The sequence below is a fragment of the Ramularia collo-cygni genome (genome assembly GCF_900074925.1).
Source record: "Ramularia collo-cygni strain URUG2 genome assembly, contig: RCC_scaffold05, whole genome shotgun sequence".
NCBI lineage: Eukaryota > Fungi > Ascomycota > Dothideomycetes > Mycosphaerellales > Mycosphaerellaceae > Ramularia > Ramularia collo-cygni.
The window spans coordinates 73,325-92,223 of record NW_019716259.1 but is presented as its reverse complement, the minus strand read 5'-3'; the positions used below and the strand labels follow the sequence as shown (position 1 = coordinate 92,223).

General features: G+C 52.6%; 11 protein-coding genes; 8 read left to right on the top strand and 3 right to left on the bottom strand.

Moving 5' to 3' along the window:
- Positions 1-433: 433 nt before the first annotated feature.
- Positions 434-1,627, top strand: RCC_03758 (uncharacterized protein; the record flags this gene model as incomplete). XM_023769043.1 has 2 exons in its annotated part: positions 434-1,383; positions 1,444-1,627. 2 exons carry the CDS (start codon positions 434-436, stop codon positions 1,625-1,627), a joined length of 1,134 nt encoding a protein of 377 aa, XP_023624811.1.
- A 374-nt stretch (positions 1,628-2,001) lies between these two features.
- On the top strand, positions 2,002-2,994 carry RCC_03757 (related to Protein pxr1; the record flags this gene model as incomplete). The annotated part of the gene is made up of 1 exon (XM_023769042.1): positions 2,002-2,994. The coding sequence occupies one exon, from the start codon at positions 2,002-2,004 to the stop codon at positions 2,992-2,994; it is 993 nt and encodes a 330-aa protein (XP_023624810.1).
- A 395-nt stretch (positions 2,995-3,389) lies between these two features.
- RCC_03756 (uncharacterized protein) lies at positions 3,390-4,492 on the top strand (the record flags this gene model as incomplete). XM_023769041.1 has 2 exons in its annotated part: positions 3,390-3,938; positions 3,995-4,492. 2 exons carry the CDS (start codon positions 3,390-3,392, stop codon positions 4,490-4,492), a joined length of 1,047 nt encoding a protein of 348 aa, XP_023624809.1.
- Positions 4,493-6,016: 1,524 nt separating this feature from the next.
- Positions 6,017-7,249, bottom strand: RCC_03755 (probable phospho-2-dehydro-3-deoxyheptonate aldolase; the record flags this gene model as incomplete). XM_023769040.1 has 2 exons in its annotated part: positions 6,017-7,156; positions 7,235-7,249. 2 exons carry the CDS (start codon positions 7,247-7,249, stop codon positions 6,017-6,019), a joined length of 1,155 nt encoding a protein of 384 aa, XP_023624808.1.
- Positions 7,250-8,068: 819 nt separating this feature from the next.
- Positions 8,069-9,638, top strand: RCC_03754 (uncharacterized protein; the record flags this gene model as incomplete). XM_023769039.1 has 2 exons in its annotated part: positions 8,069-8,464; positions 8,610-9,638. 2 exons carry the CDS (start codon positions 8,069-8,071, stop codon positions 9,636-9,638), a joined length of 1,425 nt encoding a protein of 474 aa, XP_023624807.1.
- Positions 9,639-9,774: 136 nt separating this feature from the next.
- On the bottom strand, positions 9,775-10,506 carry RCC_03753 (uncharacterized protein; the record flags this gene model as incomplete). Its single annotated transcript, XM_023769038.1, has 1 exon — positions 9,775-10,506. The coding sequence occupies one exon, from the start codon at positions 10,504-10,506 to the stop codon at positions 9,775-9,777; it is 732 nt and encodes a 243-aa protein (XP_023624806.1).
- Positions 10,507-10,719: 213 nt separating this feature from the next.
- Positions 10,720-11,883, bottom strand: RCC_03752 (related to triacylglycerol lipase; the record flags this gene model as incomplete). Its single annotated transcript, XM_023769037.1, has 1 exon — positions 10,720-11,883. The coding sequence occupies one exon, from the start codon at positions 11,881-11,883 to the stop codon at positions 10,720-10,722; it is 1,164 nt and encodes a 387-aa protein (XP_023624805.1).
- Positions 11,884-12,847: 964 nt separating this feature from the next.
- On the top strand, positions 12,848-13,919 carry RCC_03751 (uncharacterized protein; the record flags this gene model as incomplete). XM_023769036.1 has 2 exons in its annotated part: positions 12,848-13,329; positions 13,388-13,919. The coding sequence occupies 2 exons, from the start codon at positions 12,848-12,850 to the stop codon at positions 13,917-13,919; spliced, it is 1,014 nt and encodes a 337-aa protein (XP_023624804.1).
- Positions 13,920-14,990: 1,071 nt separating this feature from the next.
- On the top strand, positions 14,991-15,389 carry RCC_03750 (uncharacterized protein; the record flags this gene model as incomplete). Its single annotated transcript, XM_023769035.1, has 1 exon — positions 14,991-15,389. The coding sequence occupies one exon, from the start codon at positions 14,991-14,993 to the stop codon at positions 15,387-15,389; it is 399 nt and encodes a 132-aa protein (XP_023624803.1).
- Positions 15,390-15,675: 286 nt separating this feature from the next.
- RCC_03749 (uncharacterized protein) lies at positions 15,676-16,528 on the top strand (the record flags this gene model as incomplete). Of its 4 annotated transcripts, none has more annotated exons than XM_023769031.1 (2): positions 15,676-15,729; positions 16,004-16,528. In XM_023769031.1, the coding sequence occupies 2 exons, from the start codon at positions 15,676-15,678 to the stop codon at positions 16,526-16,528; spliced, it is 579 nt and encodes a 192-aa protein (XP_023624799.1). The 4 variants fall into 4 exon arrangements, with proteins under 4 accessions (XP_023624799.1, XP_023624800.1, XP_023624801.1 ...); XM_023769032.1 differs by lacking the exon at positions 15,676-15,729 and adding an exon at positions 15,846-15,893; XM_023769033.1 differs by lacking the exon at positions 15,676-15,729 and adding an exon at positions 15,846-15,935.
- Positions 16,529-18,165: 1,637 nt separating this feature from the next.
- RCC_03745 (uncharacterized protein) lies at positions 18,166-18,448 on the top strand (the record flags this gene model as incomplete). XM_023769030.1 has 2 exons in its annotated part: positions 18,166-18,317; positions 18,373-18,448. 2 exons carry the CDS (start codon positions 18,166-18,168, stop codon positions 18,446-18,448), a joined length of 228 nt encoding a protein of 75 aa, XP_023624798.1.
- Between the last annotated feature and the right edge of the window lie 451 nt (positions 18,449-18,899).

The following is an 18,899-nucleotide window of genomic DNA, read 5'->3' as shown; positions in this document are numbered from 1 at the left end:
TGACTACCTAAGTTGGCTCGAACGGGTCGTCCTTGGTGAGCCCACCGACGCCTCTCAATTGGTTGCTTGAGGTTCTCCATGTGTACGACATGATAGGCACATATATGCTGTAAACAGAGTGACGTTTCCGAAGTTTGCCYTGGACGGAACGCCTGATGGACCGTGGTCGCCAAGGCTCTCAGGACATAGCAAGAAGTCTTGCTACCTTACCTTGGAGAGAGCCGACGTCAGGCAATCTGATTCACTTCAAGTAAGTAGTGAAGATTTACTCGTATTTCAATTTTATTTGGCGCAAACAAGGAAGCCAAACTTCACCTCACTTCAACGAACATCCCACCACACAGCGTCATTTGTTTCTCTCTCTCCAATTCACGTGCTCTCAACAAAAACAGCGTCGACCACCCGTCTGGAAAAACAAAGGTACGTACAAAGTATGAGCACGAGTGAGAAGGAGCTGGGCGGCAGCGGCGAGCCGGAGGTGATGGTAGCTCAGGATGAGTCGGTCATTGAAGCTCCGGGTGTGACGGTCGTTGAAGCTCTGGGCAAGACGGAGGTGACAGCTCTGAAGATGGAATGCGWAGAGCTCAAGGGGAGAATCAAAGAGCTTGAGCAGGAAAGTGAAGATCAACGTGAGGAAACTCTTCAGGGATTCTCATATTCGGTGCAAAATTGGCATCGTAAGGAAGCGGAGTATCGAGAAGAAATCACGCTACTAAAGGCAGCTGTCGACCACGGAAGATATCCGACGTCCTTGGAGAAATGCCAACTGGAGACTGTGAAGGTGAAGACGAACCACACGCAAGAAGAGTGCGAGAGTCTAGGGCGCGACTACGAGAAGCTGAAGAAGCACACCCTCGAACTGCATAAACGTCACAAAGCAACACGGGAAGCAAATGAGGCGATCAAGAAGGACACCCAAGACCTCTACCGAGCAAATGGAGAATTCGCAGTTGAGGTTACAAAAGGCATGACAGAACGACAGGCTTTAAAGGACAAAGTCCTGCAACTTTCGGGACAGAAACAGGCTTTGGCGATCGAAGCCCGGCGACTATTGCTGCAACGACAGGATTACGCACTACAAGAAGAGAACAAGTCACTACAAAAAGGGAACAAAAGACTGCAGGAACAGAACAAGACATTGGTGGCGGATAACCTCCTCCTTCACCAAGCGAAGGAAGAGATTGCGGACACAGTCAAACGAAGTATGCTCGTCTGCATCGCAGCCCAAGCTCGCAGCGACCGAACGATCGCGGCTTTGAGCAAGATATTTGTGGAGCAACAAGAATCCAACAAGGAGGAGGGAATCACAGAGACCGAGAGAATGGTCATCGACCATTGTCTGCGACAACTCACGCACGAAGAGCAAGCGAAGTTTTTGTGCGAGTAAGTGCGGGTTGGGACCTCCGAGATCTTGTGACCCTACTGACTATCCCTCTTACGTAGGTGTGGATCTCTCGATGGAGGTTTCGTATTCCGCAACCAAGTTCGGAGAGAGATGGATGCCATTGCAAGGGATCCAGAGCGGCTGGCCGGACTGATGGGCGAGCAAGAAGGCACGAAGGCTCCAAGTCAGGAGCAGCAACAGCGAGAGAAGCGTAAGCCAAAGCCAAAGTTCAGAAAGCGTTGATGATCCCGGTGGTGGTGGAGGTGGAAAGGTCACTCAGTGGTGGAGAAGTCGTGGACTCATCGAGGTCTGTCCGTGATAAGCTGCTGAACGCTGTACATGATGCACAGGCATTGCCAGTCATCACAAAGCGTGTTCAGTCAATGAGCGAATGAGAACAAGGCCTCCCGCAATTTTGTCAAGTCCCACTTTTGCACAATTCCATATCGTGAAGTCTTCACCGCACGTTCCATGTCGTGGTTCAACTTTAGACCCTAGAGGTAGAACTAGCTTTCGGATCCAACCGAAGGGTCGGTCCACAAAATTCCATCCCGTCTGATTTCGTCGGCGAACTTCAGCACCCACATCCTTTGCGACCATCCTCCACCACCGCCGCAATGGGACTCAGCGGCGTCAAGAACAAGACCAAACTCGCCCACGATCCCAACAATACCAACTGGTCCAAGTCCACGGAAAACTTTGGCCACAAGATCCTCAGGGCGCAGGGATGGAAGCCCGGCGATTATCTCGGAGCGGAAAATGCAGCGCATTCGTCGCATTACACCGCCGCCAATGCCTCACATATTCGCGTTGTGCTACGAGAGGAAAACATKGGGATTGGAGTTCAAGTTGGCAAAGGGAACGCTGAAAACTTTGGGTTGAGCATGTTTTCTGGCTTGCTGGGCCGCCTGAATGGAAAAAGCGACGAGGAGCTGGAGAAGAAGCAGAATGCGCTCAGAGATGTAGAGCTTGGCAGTTTTCATGCAAGGAAATACGGCAGCATGAACTTTGTGAGTGGAGGACTTTTGGTTGGCGACAAGATGGAGTTCCCGAAATCAACTGTGCTGCCCAGCAAGAAGAGGAAGGCCGAGGATGAGGGAGTGGCGAAGGAGCTGGAGGTTAAGAAAACGAAGAAGAGTGAGACAGCAGACATCAACTCGTCTGCTGACGTCGAGGTCGAGCAAGGAAAGAAAGAGAAAAAGGAGCGCAAGAAGCGGAAAGAGCTGGAGGCCAAGGCCAAAGCGGAGAGGCGGCTGCAAAAAGCTGCGCGGAAAGCCGGGAAATCTTCCAAATCGTCCTCGAACGACGATGGCGAAAAGGCCAGGCTAAAAGCAGAAAAGCGAGCCCGCAAAGAAGAGCGGAGGGCGCGGAAAGAAGAGAAGCGTGCGAAGAGAGCTGCAAAGGACAGCACGCGGTCTAAACCTCACACGGGAGCATCAGACTCGAGCAGCGAGAGCGACGAAACTGCAACGCCCCCTGAGCCCAGCACAGTTTTTGGTGGAAGGCACGCGGTGAGGCAGAGATATATCATGCAGAAGCGAAGGGCACACATGGACCCGCAGGCTTTGAAGGAGATTTTCATGCTGCAAGCAAAGGCAGCTGCTTCATGATTCAGTAAACACAGCCTCGTTGACGTTGGCTGGGACGTACAATGGGAACGGCTTTCACAATTCAGCCTAGAAGGTCTCCGACGACTGACCCGCTTTCTAATTTTCTCCTCATCGTTCAGCAACATTGTGTTCGACACGGCCTCGCTATGTGACTTCAACAAACAGCACATCAAAGCGCCACAGGACCTCGATCATGAGAACCTGTTGGAGGTCACAAAGCGCTGATTTCAGCAGCGGGCCACGCACTGCTTCTGGCGCAGCTTGCAGCCCATCATCTGCCGCTTTCAAGTCCTCTGACTGTTTCCCAAGGCCCATTGCGTCTACCATACCACCCCTGTACTTCCAGAACAACGAGCAAACATCCGCCATCCACCATCCAGTATCATCATCCAGCCATGCCGACGCCACTTGTACTGAGGCCGGCTATGTCCACTTCACCCATGGAAACTCTCACCACGGCTCAACTCAACGCTCTACACGGAGTCCGCGTCGGCGACATTATCCTCGTTGAACCCGAGTCACCTCGGGCAGCATCATGTCTCGTCCTTGTTTATACCATCGCCAGCAACCACCGGCACTCTTTCAGTGTAGCAGTGAAGGGCATATATGAGATCAACCCTGCCAACCTCTTTGATTGTCAACGTTACGGAGCTTGGAACCTCGACTGCATGACCCTTGACTGGCACGGGATGCCTCTGGAGGCTATGCTCTCGCCGACGGATAGCCTCACACTGAATCCGACMATTGAAACGCTGACGATGAGATACTTCGGCGGCATTTGTCTCTATCAGAATTGTGTGGCTGGGTTGGTCCGCAAGAGCCCAGTRACGGTGAACGATGTCCACTTTCGAGAAACAGAAAGCAGAGCTGGGCGAGAAGTGTGGACGCTCTGTCCATTCTGCATGGGGTCGGACTTTCAACAGAAGCATGAGTGTCTGGTCACTGTGAGTACAATCTCCAAGTACTGCGGTGTTGTCCAATACTAACAGCATGCGTCTAGTGCTCCTACCTGGACAGGTACACGGAGAGTGTCATGCGAGCCCATCTTCAAGCCATAAATGCTAAGCGTGTGGAAAGGAACTATGCACCTCTACCGCACGACGTGGATCTGGTGGTGTTGGGTGGTCTGCAAACGCTTTCTGCTGGTTACCAGAGCAGACGATCCTCGCCAACTCCCGAGCACACTTCAAGACCAGTCCGGAGACATCCAGTTCCCGAGCCGATTCAGACCAGACACTCCTCGAGGAGGGCTTTGCAATGGGCCGGGGGACCCAGACTCTCGTCCCACTCGTTGAGGTGGTTCCAAATCGCGCAGGAGAGGGTCGCGAATGACATATGCGGACTGTGCCAACAAGACTACGTCGAGGGGGAAAGGATTGTTGATCTCAGATGCGAGCACTTCTACCATGAGAGATGTTTGGAGGAGTACTTTCAAGCTCAGAGGTATGATCGGAAGCCTGAGGCGTGTCCTTTGTGCCGGCGGCCGGTCAGCAGTTGATTTTGTGTTACATGGTGGGTTGCGGAGGCCGGTTGAGGTAGACATCGAGAGTTCATAGATTTGCAATCTGCAGCGAAGCCCTTGCATGGCTTGACAGTTCAGCGAAGCATTGCAGTTTCTGTAGCAAATGTGGATGCTTGTGAGTGCACGAACATTCGAGGAGAATTCCAAGGCACCGTCTACTACAAAGAGTACGATGCTGGTAGTTCGCATGAAGGGTCGCATGTATTTGACAAAATGCCAACCAGACTTGGAGCAGACATACATGGCAGAGATGCACGCGTGACGTGTGTCCGCAAGACAGCGGTGCACTTGTTGAGGAATGTACGTCTAATAAATAGTCCTTTTGRGCCACTGGACAAAGGCTCGCAAGGGTGGAGAAGACGAGGTGCTGCTTACACCGAATGGTTGATCTTCCACAGATTGATGAAGTTATCTTGGCAGGCACTGAAAAAGGCCAGGAAGAAGGCAAATCGTGGGGTCTTTTTGGTCGCGCCGAAAGGCAGAGCAGAGGAAGAGGGCTGTATAGGGTAGTCCGAAACCTACCGTCCCATCACCATTATTACCATGTGCGCTCACGCAGACTTGATAGAAGTCTGCCGCAAGAGACAGTTGTAATGATGTTGATGCGGGAGAAAGAGGACGTCGCAGAAGAATTTCGTAAAGAAATGCTGGACGATTTGCTGACAAATCTGGCGCTAGCAGATGGCCTATTAGAATGCTCCTTTTCTTCACCAAACGTCTTTCTTCTTTACACTTAACAACGAACGCATAAAATCAAGCACTGCTCCGTCTTAGTGGGACTGTTGTTCATATTGACGTTCCAGAGCGAAAGACTTATCATAGGCGTTGTTGGGCTTCCCAGCTGAACACAATGCGTGTCGTAGCTGAAAAGTCCAGCTTTCGCCTGACATTTCCCAGCATTCCATCATAGCGGTATTGTCTTTGGTCAAACCATTTCCTGATGTGTGAATCGCCGTATACACTCCTGATCTGTTATGTGCTTTCCATATCGCCGCATCAATCGCGTTAAGCCGTCAATGTTTTTTCGATGCCGCACAAAGAAGATTCCGACGTCGACGCTGCTGAAAGGTGGAGGTTGAGAGAGCAGCTAAGGAGAGCACTGATTACTTCGTGACCTTTGCTCAAAAAGCACACCCGCTAGCTTCCGAGGCGTACCACCCACTCACACCCTGCCTTATACGAGATGCTGACCCTGCACTGACTCTGAATGTGGGCTGAGTATAATCGTGATAGAACACTTTGTGCTGTGCCAATGTGAGTGCGTCTAGGGTTGACTCCGGCAGAGTGTCAACGACTATATGCCCTTGCCGATCCATAACATATTGCAAAGGCGAAAACAGACATGGTCATATACCGATCAAGCTGTTGATAGTCAGGCAGCAACGCTGTCACAATCCCCATCCTCTGCTTTACTCGTGGATCAAGCATGTAGAAACTTTTGTCGATTCGCTCCCATGTAACGCCGCGCCACAATCATCATTTCATCGCCCCCGTTCATCTTCAAGCATGGCCATTGGCGCCATTCGTCTGCTTGACCGGACCCAGCTTCTCCCTTCGCGCTGCCACAGCTTCCGCAAGATCCTTCAGAACCACCTCGGTATCCTCCCAATGGATGCAGGCATCAGTGATGGAGACCCCGTATTTGAGACCGGACTTGCCCTCTGGTGGTACCTTCTGGTTACCCTCGTTGATGTTTGACTCAATCATGACTCCCATAATCGCGGTCTCACCATCGCGTATCTGATCGCCGAGAACCTTTGCGACCTTGGGCTGGTTCTTGTGGTCCTTGAGAGAGTTGCCGTGACTGCAGTCGACCATCAGAAGTGGGCGGAGATTCTTCTTCTCGAGTGCAGCCTTTGCTTCTGCGATGGACTTGGCGTCGAAGTTCGTTCCCTTGGTGCCTCCACGAAGGATGACGAAGCAATCGTCGTTACCGTCGGTGCCTACAATGGCGACGTTGCCAGGCTTTGTAACTGACAGGAAATGGTGTGGGTGCTGTACCGCGCCAATAGCGTCGATAGCAACTCCCAGGGAGCCATCCGTACCGTTCTTGAAGCCAACTGGGAAGGAGAGGCCGGAAGCAAGCTCGCGATGCACTTGACTCTCGGTTGTACGGGCACCGACAGCTCCCACTGACAGCAGGTCTGCGGTGAACTGTGGGCTAATGGTATCCAGCATCTCGGACGCAAGAGGCATGCCCTTGGTGGTGAGATCGAGGAACAGCTGTCTAGACACCCGCAAGCCCTTGTTGATGTTGAAGGTGTTGTCAATGTCCGGGTCGTTGACCAGACCCTTCCATCCAATCGTTGTGCGTGGCTTTTCCAGGTAGCTTCGCATGACAATCAAGAGATCGTTCTCGTACTTCTTCTTCAACTCAAGCAGTCTGTCGCAGTACTCCAGAGCCATCTTCGGGTCGTGGATCGAACAGGGCCCAATAACGACGAGCAGCCTGCGGCGTTCATCTTTGCCGTGTACGATATCGACCGACTCATTGCGACCCTGAACAACCGTCTCCTTGGACTTTTCCGTCTGGCGAATTTCGTGTTGGAGGAGGTCAGGCGATGTGAGAGGTGTCATGCCGCGAATGCGCCAATCTTCCACGCCATTGCGATCTCCCACGGCCGGGTTGGGCAAGAAGAACTGTGAGGAGGCGTCCATTAGTCCTGATGAGTTTTGCAATGCTGTGTTGAGGTAGCTGGAGTAACAATGAATGCTTACCTCGGAGGAAGACATGGTGGCTGCAATGGCTTTCTGTTTATTGGTGAGAGTCGGTCAACGACGACGAAACTCGGTGTGCGTGCGGACAGCGACTTGGAAGCTGCTTTGCATGTGAAGGATGGATGACTCCCAAACCCCACCGATCGCTCAGAGGAACATCCCGTCCATGCCTGTTGGAACTAGCGGCCCGCTTCGTCGGTCTAGGCCGCCGTTCTCCTCGGTCACCGGGATCACTCCGCAAGTGAACGTTCAACATCAACATCACCCCAGGGTATCGCTCGTGGCACCCGTCACGCCAACTCTACGCCGTACTGCGGCGAGTACGGCGTTGACCGAAAGATCATGCCGGTCCTATGCTCTCCTGACTCGGTCTCAACCCGAAATCAGAGCTGAACACCCATGAGGCTGGCACTTTCTACCCCCTTTGCTGTCTGGCTGCGGACGTTGCCTTTTGACTGCGGGAGATGATGATGCAAGACTTTTGTCGGCGTCAGCTTTCGTTCCACCGTTCATGCTACCATCGGGCTGTTAGACAAGAACGCTGCCAACGTGGACTTTCTGGCCCTCCAATCCGATCTGGTCCATAAAGATGGAGCCCACCTACTATGTCTATCGGAGAAACAAGCGTACGGTATCGGGAGCACTTGAACAGTGTTTGCACTGYATGTCCGTGACCTGAACAGGATGCCGATGTCTCAACCACGAGGCCTGCACAGCTGCTGTATTCACCAGATCGTTGCGTTTCCTTCCCCTTTACTAGTAGCCCACCCTTTCCATATCTTCACCCCTTCCCATACCACGACCTTGATCTTCGCAATTCGTATCGCAATAAGAATGTCCACTACGTGTTTTGTCCCGCAAAGGGAAGCCTTACTACCACTCATCTCCTCTCTGCAACCGCATTCCGGCGATCTGGTCTTGATACAGCACGCTCCTCGGGTTCCGCAAGGCGACACTCTCTGCGAGCTCCTCGTGGTAGGAACTCACTGGCAAAGCGACCTTGACCTATTCGTGCTGCCTTCAGAAGATTGGGTTGTTTTCGAAAAGAACAAGATCAGCGCGAGATTGCAATCAAGAGCAACATTACGTCCACCTCACATCATACATCCCACACCCCGCAATCGTAACATCGACGCAGGGGCAACCGTCACTCTGCGTCCTCCAAACAAGTTAATCATCGACAACTTTTTTGACGCACACTGCCCCTACCAAAGGTGTCACCACGGTGTAGTAAGTACAGCGAAGAGCGAGAGGCATCCCAAGCAGGTATTGGAAGACAATAGCCCCGACAAAACTTTTACGCAGCTGGGAACTGCCTCTTCTGCCCGCTCCGAATGTTTGAGACATCGCTGACCCTTTTGCCCTTTGCCTTTAGGTACTCATCAACGACATCACCTTCAGCGATCTGGACTTGATGGAGAGCTCTCGCGGGGGCTCTTTGACACTCTGTCCGTTCTGTATGGGTGGTGAGCTTCTTCAGCAGCACGAATCGCTCGTGAAAGATGTGGTAGACGCTTTCGTGCGGCGCTCTGCCACCGAAGAGCTTCTTCGAGACTCAGCGATACGTGARCACCGTGACAATGTTAACAACATGCGTTTGGCAATGGGCTATGGCATCTTGCCCAATGATCCTGGTTTGTATGGGCTGGGCGTTCAACCTGGTGACAATGCCGACGATTTCGAGATCGTATCGTTGGTTGAATACCTGGACCGTGTGGGTGCTGTTGATGCTGGTTCACCAGCAGTCGCCGCACCTTTACCCGCCGCGCAGATGGACTATTCTCTAACTCGGACCGCTACAAGACATGGACGCCTCGCATCTGCTCCTCGTGGGAGAGCAGGCAGAGGATCACACGGGAACGTCGCATATCGACGACTTGGCCGAGACCCTCGACCAGGATCGGATCGTACCCATGAGGTCAGYCTGGGTGATGCTCTCGCGGAGGCGACTATGCGTATCCAGGACTATCATGACAGCATCATGGAACCCTCACCGCGCTTGACTCTGCAAATCGGCAATGGGACCACAGCAGCCCTCGACATTACGGAAGAAGATGTCACCACCTCCCCGAATACTGTGATCGCAGCTTTTGACGCCACCGAACTCATAGTGCAAAGGTCAGGTCCAGGAACCCCCAGACCACCGCCCATCCCTGAGCGTTCGCCGGCTCCGTACAGGAATGTGATCTGTTCTCAACCTTTCAGGTGGTATGAGCTGGTTCAAGACCGTGTGCACAATGATGTGTGTGGAATCTGCATTGAGTCATTTGCGGAGTCGTATTCGCTGCTAATCACGGCCTTACCTTGCGGGCACTTCTTTCATGATGATTGTATACGGGGCAGGCCGAGGGAACGGTTGATTGTCACCTGTCCGTATAGATGTACGGGAACGGTGCGACTTTAGTGTGACGAAGTAGACAGCTATTGTATGAATGAGACAATGAATTGAATTAGCTTGAACCCGCAAATGGAAAACGATTTGATTGATTGGCTAGAAGAAGAGGGATGTGAAGGAGAGAATTATGGAAACAAAAAACTACCTAGTTCTGAGCAGCGCTCAAAACAGCCAGCAAACTCTTAGCTTTAGCTCCAGGAACGTTTGGGGCAGGCGTAGGTCTACTGTCCGTCAGCAATGCTGGCTCGGTGGTAGCCGCGGGTTTCGGCTTGGTAGTCGTCTTCAAAGTCAMAGGGACAATGACGATGCCGGGCTTAGTAGGTGAAGGTCGAGGGGTTTTGGGAAGATGCGCGAGGAGACTTGCGATGTGGGCAGCTGCAGCTTTGACGGAAGAAGCTTTTGCTTGTTGCTGTCTGATGATTGCTGCGATGCCTGCCGCTGCGGAAGATGCCGCGGGGCCTGGTTTTGGGGTAGGTGCTGGTGCTGGGGTTGGCTTATTGGCGACGGGCGTTGGGAGGCCGTTCATGAGATTCAAGGAGTTTCCCGCTGGCTTTGGAGCTGGCTTCGGTGTCGGCGCAGGCTTTCTGGTCGTAGGCTTCCGGACACTTGGGCCTGCAGGTCCATTTGCCGGATTGAGTGCCTGGAGACTACTCAAGGGGATCGAAAGTTTGCTAATTGAAGGTGCAAGTGGCAGACCGTCCTTCGGATTGATGCTTACCGCCGCCGCCGGGGTGGCGTAGACGACTTTTGTGGAGTAGATTGTTCGAACTTCAGTCCGGACAATCTGTGCTCGTCCGTGGTGGGGAATGTGGGCTGAAGCTGCGATCTGGCCAGCCAGAAGCGCAGATAAGAATTGAAGCGTCGATGTGAAATGCATGATTTGAGTAATGACTGACTGTTCGTTGATGGACGGAAGAGGATTGAGAAGGGCAGTGGGGAAATAGAGATACCTTTCATTGCAAAGTCGACAATGCCAGGGAACAGAAATGGCGTTTTTGAGATGAACAAAGCCGCCATTGTGGAAAAATACACCGTTTGAACGCGCTAAGTTCATAATTTATTGTTTCTTTCATCTCACACATGGCGCAATTTACAAGTCGTCCTTGCGATATCTGTATTTCCCGCCACCGCCACCGAGTGGATCACCGCCAGGAACACACAATCCCAGACGCCAGAAGTAGTCCCGATGAGCGAATAGTAGCTCCCATAGTTTGTATCTTGACGGGATTCCCCACGATTCAGTCCCGATGTCGTGAATCTCATCCTTGACGGAGTCAAGAAGGCCGGCCTTTCCTTGTAGACTCGAAGCAGTGGCGTCTTGACCCGCAATACAATCAGCATCGTTGTCGCCTGTACAGTGTGCCAAGTCCGCGACCTCCGGCGAAAGGTTCGACTTGGATATGTAAATCTCTCCCGCGTGCATTGAGAAACCCCACTCAGTCAGGGGGAGTAGAGGTACAGGATCATCCACATGCGTCACCCTTCTGAATTGAAGTTGTGTGTCGTCRATGGTCGTCGATGTCCCGTTCCCGATCCCAAAGGTGCCATCGATGTATCTTGACAACGCCGCATTGCCAATACGAGGCTCACCAAAGGTGGTGATGGTAGGGTGCCAGCCTCGAGCCTTGAAATCAAGCCCCGCAAGCGCGGCGACTGCTCCACCGAGGGAATGGCCCACGAGACTCAGGTTGTACCCTGGGTAGAGCAGCAATTGCTGCTGTAGAGCAGGGAGTATCTCTTTTCGGGTAACCTGCCACGAGCGGTAGAAGCCCATATGGACCGTGCAGTTCGTACACCTGGCTTGGGTGGAAAGTACATTGACAGTCATCTCCTCGTCTCCCGATCCTGGATACGGCACATATTCCTGCGGTACCGTGCTCAAGTCCACGATTGCATTGGCAATGCTATACGTGCCTCGGAATGCGAGGATAATCCGCTTCTTATCATGATCCAAGGCGATGTAGCCACATGAGTCCGCAAGCAGTGGCCCCGTGTTCCATGTCCTCACAAGCTCAAACAGGGGGAAGTCTGAACATCGTGACAGGCAGGAAAAGGGCTTGCTGATGCCGAAGCTGGTCAAGCCCACGCAATAAGAAATGTCCACAATGCGAGCCAGTTCCTCAAGTTCCGCGAACAACGCGTTGCTGACCGTCCGGCCGGGATCATCGTCATGGCGGAGGAGCGGAGTTTGGAAGGATCCGAGGACGACGCCAAGAGAGCCTAGGATGGTGAGAATCAAGTTGGTGGCGAACATCCTGGCACACTCAGGATGATGCTGCGAGGGCAGATGGAGGTTATGTTGCTACACAGGAAAGCGACCGCGATGCCATGCCGGACACAAGGCTGCCTGAAGCTGTATATTGTTTGATCTCGTGATGGGTGCGCGACAGGTGATGGCATGGGCGAAGTTCTTGTCGGAAGCTTAAAGTAGTTGTTGCGTCTTCCCGGCCCGAAAGTTTGGGACTGTCAACACAACATATCGGAAGGCACGGAGACCGCAGCGAGAAAGACCAATCACCTGTAAGCAGGAAAGGCTTCGGAGGGTGTGAAGATGCGGTTGGCAAACAATGTACTGATTGTGAAAGATCAGATCGGTGCACAATTCGTCGGAAGTGAGTACGAAGCAAGTATTCTAACGTAAAAGTAACAAAACTCCACACCACGTCATAGAGCGCCATAGGAGGCCTTCGAGACGAGTCTCGCGAGTACCTTTGCGGAGACGTCCAACCATCGTCGCTCGCTTGTCATCATAAGATTCTCTTGTCTTGTTACTTTACACTGCACGCGCACGCCGCCGGACCTAGCCTGGAGCTCATCGTCCTTCATCGCCACTGCCGATTAATACCACAGCCCCCTCTGCCGTCCGCGCGCCACGTTTCTTGGAAGATCCCGGAGCGATCTGGACATTGTGAACGACGGATATGGATGACAGCACCAAACACCACGACCACGATTTCGATCAGCGACACGATGGGCCATTCGACCAACCCGACCCACGCGCTTCCATACAACTCGCAACATTGGCAACATCGAGTCCGGCCGTTCAGTCTACCGAGAAAGATGACGTGAAACCACCCACAAGCCCACCCGGGAGAAAGAGTATGACCTGGCAGGATGTCTCGAGTCCTACGGCCGGACGCAAGAGTATGCAGGGCCCAAGACCGAGTAGAGACTTCGATGTGAGGCGAGACGGTCCTTATGGACGCCCTTCTATCACAATGTCACGGCGGAGGTCATCGGGAATGATGCAGCTCGGGCAGGGTGATCCTCCCAGTCGGGACCTAGAGGGCAACCTAACCGCACCGGATCCAGCGGATGTTGAAAGAAACCAGTTCACGGAAGGAGTGTTGGCTGGCTTCGAACCGGAGCCGCCACGCCTCAACTATGACATGTGGGGACGGAAGTGGTCCATTCTTATCTTCTGGAGTCTGGTCTTCGTGGACTGTGTGGCGACCCCTATCGTGTTGTATTTCACCCTCCACTATCYCACGGATCTATCAAACAACCTGGTCTTCACCGTTGTGACTGCCGCGTTGGGAGGTGTTAGTATCTTTGAGTACTTCGTTCGTGCTTGGCGATTGTGGAAGAAGGACAGCACATGCCGTGTTGCTGGAGAAAGCAGATGGGGTCGATGGGCATTTGACTGGTTTCACTGGAACTTTACTCTTGGCTGGGTCGCSGTAATGATTGAACTCATCATGTAAGTTCTCGCACAATCCACTGACGATGATACGAAATACTGAACTTGTCCCCTGCAGCGGCACCGTCCAAGAAAACCCGCCGATCCGTCTGCTGGCCATGCCTCTCCCAAGTATGCTATTCGTCTTCGCCTGGGAGCTTCTCATCGTCGACACTCTGCGATTCTTCCAAGTTCCCTCACCCGTTCGCATGTCATCCATTCCCAAAGGCGCCCAGCTTCGTCCCGCCATCTACACCATGATCGAGGACGTAGTCGCCGTCGATGGAAGCGGAGGTACGGAGTACCGCGAAGCCCTCAACCGGAGATACGAAGCCTCGCACGTCTTCCGTGCAATGCTGCGTCGTCTGGGCGGGTTCTGGGCTGCTGGTGCAATGGGTTGCGCTGTTGCAACTACAGTCTTAGTGTTCACGATCCACGACGAGGCAGCTTTCGTCGTGGGGTGGACGCTGCCGTTTCTTTGGGCCTTTTTGTGGGCCGTGGGAACATATTTTTATGTTGTGAGAAAAACTCGCGAGGAGCAAAAGGCCTGGGAGGACGAGATTGCGGAGAAGAGTGGGGCGATGCAGATCTCGGATCAAGGCTCTCATTAATGAGCTGACTTGCTGCTATTGTTGAAGGTGGTGGTCCAGACTGAGGGAGGCGCCTAATCAAGTGGATGATCCCAACCTGGAAGAAGACTAATACCAAGAAAAGCAGACGCAGTGGTTCTGACATTTCGGCGATGAAGTTCTGTTGGACGGTCAGACAGGGAAAATGCATCGCAAAGTGTAGAATTATTACGATCACGATGATACCCAAATGTAACAATACGATAAATTCTACGGAGCTCTACAGGCCACGACCCAACAAGTCTACAACAGCGATCGCCAAGCCTGCTGGACTCCATAGGAGATGCTTGATTCTGTTTAAGACGGGAGCGTCTGTTGGAAGACTAAATCCATCTCAGATTCGACTTGGCTGGCTCTAGCAGCTTTGCTCACTGTTACATGCAAGTTGGCTTTCGAATCAACTGTCAAATTGGAAAAGGTCCAAAAGGTCCAGCACAATGCCACATCTGGGGTTGGCGATGGCGATGCGGAAGACGTGCTGCAGAAAGGYAGTGACGATGAGATCTCCCAGCTAGTCCAGTGTGTAAAGGCTCTCGCTTGCATGCCGTGGGTATAGTGGCCATATCCTAGATTTGGGGACACCCTAGCGTCGTTGGAGATGGAGAGGAAAGATACCCGTGTTCGGCCCAACAATACCCCAGGAGCATGCCCTACGTGAGCGAGACTCTGGTCATTCGTTGATCGTATGCTTGCTGAAGCCGGAGTGGTGGGACTCCGGATGGAACAGGTCAAGAGGATACGCGAGTATCACCCCATCAGCATTGACAAGCTCATCATAAGCAATGGTGGTGAATCTTTTGTCCAACGAGCTTTACGAGTGTAACTGGACTGCGTCTCACACAATGATGCGTTTTGAACGCGGACCGTGTACTGTCACCGGTGTCGGAAAGGGGTTGTGCTTGTACTTTGTGTCTGTTTCAACAAGACCGATGGAGAAGCCTGTAGGATGGGCAACCCGCTCCGAGGGTAGAACATTGCCTACCCGACAAGCATGCATAAAATGTGGCATCGACCCGGTGTCTGGCTACGAGAGTGCCTCATCATTTCGTCAACATGCGAATCGCAAGCTCGATTATAGGCGCGAACCYCGCCATCCACAACCAAACCGTGCTCCCTGCATCACACGACGCTTCACTTGTTCCAACACCCACCGTACAAGCAGAGTTCGACACAACCTTCCCCTTCCACACACCTACAGCACACCTGGTTATGATTCCATATGTTGGAAGCGGATGCGAGGAAGGAAACCTGTTGCCGGAATTTGCAGAGGAGGGGATGGTTGGATTGGGGTTTTGCTTCCCCGTCAAGCGATCAGGATCTTTCATTTGGTATGGCGTGATCGATTGTCTGGTGACTCTTCATTCGGGAGTTGATTGTGGAGGGTGGGAGTGGGAGATTGAGAAAGGAAAGTGTCATGATCAGCAGTTTGCAAGTTTTCGGGCTTATTGTTGAGGGAATGAAGCTTTTGGTGTTGACTCTGGACAGGTTGGWGGAGAATGAGGATGTGTTCAATGATGGGTGTGGGAAGGCTGAAGTGGATGCTGGATGTAACTTGATAGTAGTACCTAATGATAATGCCGTTGGAAGGATCGATCCCCCTGATTAGCGCGAAAATCAAGACTTTACCCCTTCCCGTCCAATTGTTCGACGGGGCCCTTCTTCAGGGTTCCGACGCGACTCCCTCTTACCTTAGATTTACACCTCGCAACAGCTCTCTACAGCTCCACGGAACAATTCGATGGCGGGAACCCAAATTGACCAGCAGGCCAACGGTGATGCTCGGCAATTGCAGGTGAATGCCCCTCCCGTTTCGTGTAGTCCCTCTCCCGCCTGTTGGTTTGCTTGTCAATCCCCGTTCCACGACCCTTCGGAGCCGTTGGTGCTACATTACGTCGGCCATTACTCCGGATGAGTAGGACATGTTCGGAAACGCGCGACTTCTACCTACTTATCCTTGTGAACGCGACCCTTCCCACGCAAGACATTGCTTGGTGGTCGGTGATGGAACACGACACCCGCAGACGAGAGCATCGCGCCCAGCGTAACTGACAAACATCTCCCCACAGTCTCCCTTCCGCCTCCTCGACCTCCCCACAGAACTTTGGGTCAAGATTGCCCGACTAGCTCTTCACGACCATCCCAAAATCGACGTCGACTCCTTCTTCCCTCCCCTGCAGGGCTACGACCCCAAACGCCGCGCTCAATACCAAGAACGAGCTCGCGCACTCTACCAGCAACCTGCTCTCGCAAGAACCTGCCACACCTTGCGAAACGAACTGCTGCCGTGGATCTACACGACCACCGTTGATATTTTGATCCCGGATAGTAAAGGTGTCTGGCACCTGGAGCAGATTGGATCGTGGTTGAGGATGATTGGAAGGGAGAATCGGAAGCATGTCACGGAGATGCGAATGTTGAGCAGCAAGAGGAGTTTGCGGGATTCCAATCAGGTACAGGATGTGGCGCGTGCGTGGGAAGGGATTGAGTACAGGTTTTGCGAGCCGGAGAGTTTCAAGGCTGGGGAGGAGGAGTTGTTGAGGGATTGTAATTGGAAGTATTACAAATGGATCACGAGGGTTGAGTTTGTATGAGGAACGGTAGCTGGTTTGGTACAACGACTTGACAGGAGGCGGAGCCTGTTGCCGCCAGCATCTTTTCCTCCCCGCCAAAGTATGGCCTCTGCTTCATACTAATCGTAAAATTGGAGACGCCGAATCACATTCCACATCACTATGCTGCATGAAAAGTCTCGATCCCGAACATCTCCGTATCTTATGTTGATATCCATTCGCTTTCTTATGATTCCAGCTACCAAGCAGAGTCGTACTCCTGATGCAAAGAAGTCCATTGATTATTGGTGTTGCGTCAGGGGTAAGGAAAGGGCCCTCGGGATTTCCCAGGGATGCAATGCATCGGAACCATCACGGCGAATTTCTTTGAATCTCTCTTGGACTTGCTCTCGCGATCGCCCCACAATCTCCTCCATATCATCCCTCGTATCGCCCGTGATCTCAACAGCACGATTGACACCAAAGGATCAATGCAGCAAGCCACTTCCACCACAAATCCCCAACCCGAGCTTCTCCTCGCTAGAGGATCCTTAGCTACCTATAGGTGTCAATGACGAGTTGAGGATTCGAAATCTGCACGTTGTACGAGATTGTACGTCCTGGAACGCGAGAACTACCACCAATCGATTGACCCTGATCGCCATGCATTAGATGCCCTAACTTCCAGCGCGCGAAGGATCGCCTTGGCGAGTTAAGTAGGCCGTCTGTTCGCCTAATGAGTGGCAGTTCAATCAATTTGTAGAGTTCGGTGTATGCACGTACGTAACAATCGAACCACGTTTGTTTCTCCAAAACCTCAATTTGGCTACGYTCAGGGTCAAGGAGTAGGCTCGCTGTGAGCCAGCTCACCATTGTAAGCACGACTTTGAAGGAGATAGTGAAAGCCTTGGACCCTAGAGCGTGCTCGAAGTGATCAATCTGTGAATGTACAGTATGGAGCAACTCCACGCCTATATCAAAGACCGGCTCGCACGCGGACAACACGCTATGATCGACACTCCTGCGTCAAGCATGTGTGGAGTACTCCGTTGTACAGCATACAAAGTAGGCGTGTAGCTATTGTGGACCCAAAGACAACCGCTTCATTCAAAGGGCATCGCTTTCGCCAAAGCTTACCCGATGCACATTTCCATGTCACATTGACCAGACACCGCGGCCTCAGGAGCCACGTTCCCGCCATTTGACGATCGGACTAACCGATTGACAACATCAAGTGCCGACATTCGCACGCAAACGGTACAATGACGAAGGTCAAGCATTTAGTCTCCTTCAACCACATCGGTCTGCGTTGAACAGTTCGTCAATGCCAGGGAGGTGATCCATTCTTTTCGCTTTTGGAGTTCAAGAAGGAAAGGATGGGCATTGATGGTCGTTTCTTTGATCGGGAAAGGCAGGGATGTACACCACGAGGTGGGTGGGTCGGGGAGGAGTGAGTGTTGAGTCTTGAAGGGGTATGTCATACCAAGCCAGAAGATGCATCCCTGCAGTGAGAGGAAAGTTGGAGATGGATGCCAGAATGGAGAAGAGGGGACGGAATGGAAAGACATATAAGAAGAGGTTCCGTTCAGACTTACCCTCATCACATCACCATTACAACCACCACACAACACAGCAAATCACCACCACTTCCCACCACAACTCATCTCCCAATCTCCAGGATGCAGCTCACCAACGTCATCGCCCTACTGAGCGTCCTCGGCGCCACCGCCCTCGCGGCACCGCAGGTGGATGCAGGCTGCACACTTTCGTGTGGCATCTGGAACGGGTGTCGTGTGAGGAACGCCATCACTGGCGACCCTCTGACTGAGTGGTAAGACACTTTGCATCATTAATGATGGCATCCAGCTAACGAGCGCCCGTTTCAGCGGTGCTGAGCCGCCGAGGTGCAATTGCACTCAGTTTGCCAACTCTGCGAAGGAGGCTCTTGACCAAAAGATGTGAGCGAGGAGAAGACATGACATCGAAGGCGGGTGGGATTGGAGCGGAACGCATTGCTTGACCTGCATGTAGTTAGCATGAATGAATGGCCTGAATTGACTTGTTCCGACGAAAAGTTACTCCATTCCCTCAGAAGCCTAAAAAAGGGGCTGCATCGTGTTTTCGAGCATTGGCATGGGTAGCCTCCAGTAGCAGTGCAGTGCAACCAAACAGAAAGGCCCTGTTGTGACATGACACGACTCTCATACCTTCCTCCTACGTTACGACATCATACTCAACAGGCCCGCACTTTCCACCATTAGTATCCATCAAATCGTTTGGACACGCACTCATGATGATCAGGCACTCGGTAAGCGCTTCCAGCGCCACAAAGTCGCCGGGTTTGCAGTGCGGTTTCCGAACTTGCAGAGCACCATTCACACTCCACGGCACGTTCATAAAAACGTTCAAGGGC